This window comes from Triticum aestivum, chromosome 2B (assembly GCF_018294505.1).
Source record: "Triticum aestivum cultivar Chinese Spring chromosome 2B, IWGSC CS RefSeq v2.1, whole genome shotgun sequence".
NCBI lineage: Eukaryota > Viridiplantae > Streptophyta > Magnoliopsida > Poales > Poaceae > Triticum > Triticum aestivum.
Window position 1 is genome coordinate 30,093,690 of NC_057798.1, and position 5,302 is coordinate 30,098,991.

The 5,302-nt window shown below is 41.9% G+C and overlaps 1 protein-coding gene across 1 annotated transcript; it reads left to right on the forward strand.

The window, feature by feature from the left end:
* The first annotated feature begins 1,175 nt into the window (after positions 1-1,175).
* On the forward strand, positions 1,176-4,266 carry LOC123040148 (bidirectional sugar transporter SWEET6b). Its single transcript, XM_044463075.1, has 5 exons — positions 1,176-1,312; positions 1,427-1,643; positions 1,762-1,923; positions 3,656-3,775; positions 3,873-4,266. Exons 1-5 carry the CDS (start codon positions 1,233-1,235, stop codon positions 3,993-3,995), a joined length of 702 nt encoding a protein of 233 aa, XP_044319010.1. The 5' UTR covers positions 1,176-1,232; the 3' UTR covers positions 3,996-4,266.
* Positions 4,267-5,302: the final 1,036 nt, after the last annotated feature.

A 5,302-nucleotide genomic window follows, 5' to 3' on the forward strand; every position in this document is an offset into this window, starting at 1 on the left:
TCTGATCTAGAAAAACATATTTCGATCATAAAACTGGCTTGTCATGACATGAAGTTTCTGTTCAGAAATATTCGCCGGATTATGACCGTGAGGGATCGTAGTTTGGAAGATCTTGCCGTGAGGAATACAACGGTGAAAATGGATTTTGATTTGAACACTCAGTTTGTAGACAATGCATTTTGTAGTGTTAGAAACACATGGATAGGAAAAGCGCATAAGGGCTCAGCCTAACATTTTCCCCTTTTCTATCAATCACAAGATTTCGTGAGTAGAGACTTTTGCACTAATCATGTATCATTATTATAAAATATACATACCAGCACATACAATGTAGCATTTTTTTAAAGCACAGCACAATCATATATGCTCACATACACTCATCTCTATGAAAGCACACACGCACATCCTACGCCTACGGGCACCTCCAAACAGTTAAGCCGGTATAACATGTTAAGATTGACAAAATCACGATACACACCTTCCTAGTCTACCATGTAGCATTTCTCTTAGTTGCGTAGAAAACAATATAATCTCCCGGAAATCGAAAATTTCAGTCTAAGTTAAACCTTATCCAATTTCTTTGAGAAACACAGTACAGATGCGTACACTCATAACCTGCATGCACACTGTTCCCTTTGAAAGCGCGCACGTACATCCTCAATTCCTCATGCTTCCTTGAAGAAGACACGAGGGTAGAAGTGAGGTTAGTTGGTCGTTTGTGATTTGGAGAATATGCATCTGCTTCTACCTGGTCAGGTTCCAAATTTGCTCTACTTCTAGTTCTTCCTAGTTGGTCCCTCTGTATCTGTTCCTATTAGCGTTAGATTTTGTTTGTTTTTCATATGTATCAACATATGATTAATTAAGAGATCTGGTGCCCAACCATGTATTGTGGATGTGTTTGGAGCTATTTTTCTCATGTGTTTGGCGCGCAGGGTTGTTTGAGGGTTATCCGATTAGGTGTATTATTAGGTGGGAGAGGAGGTGCGTGACCCTTTTTTGGCTGGAACAAGCACGCGCGCTGGCATGGAAGAAATAGACACGTGAGTCCAATATAAGGACTGGATATGAAGAAGACCAGCTTACTCTCAAATCTAACCGTTTAACCATGCATATCCATATCGGTAATTTTGGGAAGGCAAACCCCCCTATTTATATAAACTCGGCGACGACCCCAAACAAACCACAGCCAACCTTTCTCAGGTGGTTGAATTCCCGGCGACCTGAGCACCATGGTTTCGGCCGACGCAGCTCGCAACGTCGTCGGAATCATGGGCAATTGCATCTCCTTTTGCCTCTTCCTCTCCCCTGCGTAATTAAGCCGCCCTCCTCTCCTTCTCTTGCCTGGTGATCTGTATATGGAAGGTGGCTGTTGGTAACCAGGACATGAATCTGAGCTTGTTTTCTTTCTGCATGCCGCATGCAGGCAGACATTTGACCGGATTTGCAAGAACAAGGACGTGGAGCAGTTCACGCCGGACCCCTACCTGGCGACGCTCATGAACTGCCTGCTCTGGTTCTTCTACGGCCTCCCCATCGTCCACCCCAACAGCCTCCTCGTCATCACCATCAACAGCATCGGCATCATCATCGAGACAATCTACCTCTCCATCTTCTTCCTCTACTCGCCCCCAAAGAAGCGGGTACATACATCCCTGATCCCCCTATTCCCCGCCCGGAAGAACAATTAATTTCCCAGTATTTTTTCGCCGCTAGTTTCTGGCCCCTACGTCCCTAACCCATGCCCGTGCGTGCGTGCAGCTAAAGATACTTCTCGTTGTTGGCTTTGAGGTGGCGTTCGTGGCGTCCGTGGTGGTCGGAGTGCTCCTCAGCGCCCACACCTACGAGGACCGCTCCAGGATCGTCGGCATCATCTGCATCGTCTTCGGCACGATTATGTATGCCGCCCCGCTCACAGTCATGGTACGTACACGCGCACACCTACCCACATGCATGGATCCACGCTTTGATTCGCTAGCCTTGGTTTCAAACTCTATCGGTTGCGTGTTAATACCGCACATGTGGCCGTTGTGGACGTATAGCGTGATATTGATGCCTTATTTAGGAAGATCAGCCTAGTTAATCTGCATGAACCTACAGTTTATTAAAAGATGCAACACCCAGGTTATTTTAAAAGATGCAAGTTGCCACTGTATATGTTTGGTAAAAAATAAAACCTACTGTTTATTTCTACATCAATAGGTAATGCAACCCCCTAGCTCTGTTCTGCTTAAGTATAGCCATCCATTGGCTGTGTGCATCCTAGCTATGCAGAGGCCGGGTGTATGCTCATTTTGTTTGTATCCTCTTGATGCTCCATTTTAAGCCAACAAAATTCACCCTTTTTAGAAAAAAAGTATAGCCATCCAACCAAAAAACTTTCTATTTTAGCTATATGTAACTTGCCTGTTTTTATATGTGGGCAAGGCGATTTCCGACCTATGATTCTTTTATGCAGATTCATCTTCTCTCTCTCTCTCTCTCTCTCTCTCTCTCTCTCTCTCTCTCTCTCTCTCTCTCTCTCTTATGTTGTTTCATGGCTTCTTGGGTTAAAATTTTGACATGCCCTTGTTCGGGGTCACTCCATTTTCTTATTGGGCTTGAAGCCCATTACCCATTGCCTGTTTTAGTTTCCTTCGATTTTACATGTTTTTGCTTTTTTTCTTTACCGTTTTGCTTTTTTTGTATTGGTATTTTTGCGATGTTGGATGAGTGTAAATGGATACGCGTAAGTACTATACAATATGTGTTTAAATTGTTTAGAGTATGGAAATTTCACTATTACATATTTATTCTTTGCATATATAAAGAGTGCAATTTCAGTGTAAACTTGTGTGCAAGTTTTTAAAGTCATTTTCATTTCCTTTCTTCTTATGGGGTAATACCGATGCCATTAATTTAGTCATCCTAAGAAAATTTCATTATTTTGAATTTTTAGTCTTCATTTAATCTTCCTTCTTCCTTTAAGGGTAATATCAATGCCACTAATTCTTCTCTTCTAAGAAAAGTTATTTTTTTTTGCAGAAAATCACTATTATATGTTTATTTTTTCCATCTTATAAAAAGCGTAATTATATGTAAACTGTATGCAAATTTGGTCTTTGTTTTCATTTTATTTCTTGTCAGATGTTAATACTAATGCCACTAATTCATTGTTTCCTTAGAAAACATCATATTTTAAAGTGTGTAAGTATAAATGCAAGTACTATACAATATGTGTGTAAACTACATTAGAGTGCGAAAATTACACTAGTATATGTTTATTCTTTGCATGCTACAAATGTGGAAAGTTGTGTGCAAGTTTTTTTGAAGGGTAATATCAATGTCGCTAATATATTCCTCCTTGGAATACTTCATTATATTGGTTTTGTTATTTTTATTTCATTTCCTTTCTTCTTTAAGGGTAATACCAATGATTATTCTACACAATATTTCAAAACTATCAACGCTTAGGGTATCATCTACTCTCTCCGTCCCATAATATGAGTATAGTGTCAAAAACGCTCTTATATTATGGGACGGAGGGAGTAGTTATGTATAATAATATAGCCTTTGTAAATTACCTATGAACACTTTTACTTGCAAATGGAAATACTAAAACAATTCAAGAAAGGAAAAAAGAGGAAAGCAATAATATTTTACTGCCTGCTTGCAGGGCAAAGTTATCAAGACAAAGAGCGTGGAGTATATGCCATTCACCGTGTCTCTGGTGAACACTATCAACGGCTGCTGCTGGCTAGCCTATGGGCTGATAGGGAACGACCCCTACGTGACGGTCAGTACGCCCGCATCTCGAAAAGTCCCAAACCCTGCTAATCGTGTACTCCTCCCCATCGATTTAACCGTGATACCATATTTTTAATTCCGCGCAGATCCCTAATGCCATCGGTACAGTTTTGTGCATCTTCCAGCTGATCCTTTACGTGTGCTACTACAAGTCGACCCCCGTCACGGAGCAGAACGTCGAGTTGCCCGCCGCCGCCACGGAGAACTGACATTGTTGGCAACGTCAACGTTTCCCTTCCCTCGCCGTCGAGAGATAAGCTTGGCTTGCTGCCGTCTGTGGTGCTAGACTGCTTGTCTCTTTGTTAGCTAGTGTCTGACTGTGCCTTTAGTTCCGCGAACCATTGTCGTCTGTCCTAGTACAAAGTAGACCTAATATATGCAGCTGACTTATCGCAGATTATGACACCACGCTTGTCCTCATACTCTCTCAATCCAGTATTTGATGGCAAAATGGATTTGTTGAACCGCAGCGTTTCTGCATTCTTGTTTGGTTGGCATGTAATTTGTGTGGGCAGACACGACTTGGACTTTATTACCGGTTCGCTGGTTTGGCTTGTTGCCGCATCGAGAGGCATGTGCAGGGCAACGAGCAGCTTTCAGCTCAACATATGCACCTTTTGAACCCTATTGATTACGTACACTTGTAACATACGCATGTTAATTGTTCGTTACATACACGTACTGGCAACCTTTTAAATAAGAGTAATTGACAAAAAAAAAACTATCACATTTGGGGTTCGCGTTCCACTGAACTATCACTTTTTAAAAAGTGACTGAAAACTATCATTTTTTTAATTTTGTCACTGAAAGCTCCACATTCAGATAATTTCCAGTTTAGAAGGTTTAAATACGTTTATGACAAGCAGGACCCACACGTCAGGGCTGATGTGGTGGCAAAGTCAACTTCAGTTATTTTGACTGATAAGTAGACCGTTATGACAGGCGGGGTCCCCGGACATGATAGGAGCTTGACCTTGACGGGGACACATTGTGCACGCATGCAAGTAGCACCCGAACAGGATGCATCCTGTGCGAGGAGACCTGCACGGGCGCCCGGGCAACCGTCCACACCCATGGAGCTCACGCATTCATATGGGATGGTAGTGGGCGGGTAGGGTATGGGCAGGATAGAGCAATACTATACCCATATCCATATAGTCAGTAGGTACAAAATTCTATCAATACCCGTACCCATGGATATGAAACTTTACCGATGCCCGTACCGACAGGTACCCGTACCTATTGGGTACCCAACGGCTAGAACAAATAATACATAAGTAGTTCACAATCTTACGCTCATTGATGGCACATTCGACGATAAAAGTTCAATTATCTCAGCTCAATAACAGGTAGATGAGTAGATGACCAATATCAAAATTTAGAAATCACAACATACTCTTAAGTTAATAGGAGTAGACGATTCACATGGCAAATTAATGACTAATTGATGACAACTTAACATTAGTTTATAAACTGGCATATGGTATGGGTATAACCGCGGGTACAAGGCTATACC

Excerpts from the sequence above, each read along its gene's own strand:
- LOC123040148 (XM_044463075.1), top strand. The coding sequence starts at position 1,233 with ATGGTTTCGGCCGACGCAGCTCGCAACGTCGTCGGAATCATGGGCAAT. Across the intron at positions 1,313-1,426 it reads TGCCTCTTCCTCTCCCCTGC|GCAGACATTTGACCGGATTT; the intron begins GTAATTAAGCCG and ends TGCCGCATGCAG. Across the intron at positions 1,924-3,655 it reads CCGCCCCGCTCACAGTCATG|GGCAAAGTTATCAAGACAAA; the intron begins GTACGTACACGC and ends GCCTGCTTGCAG.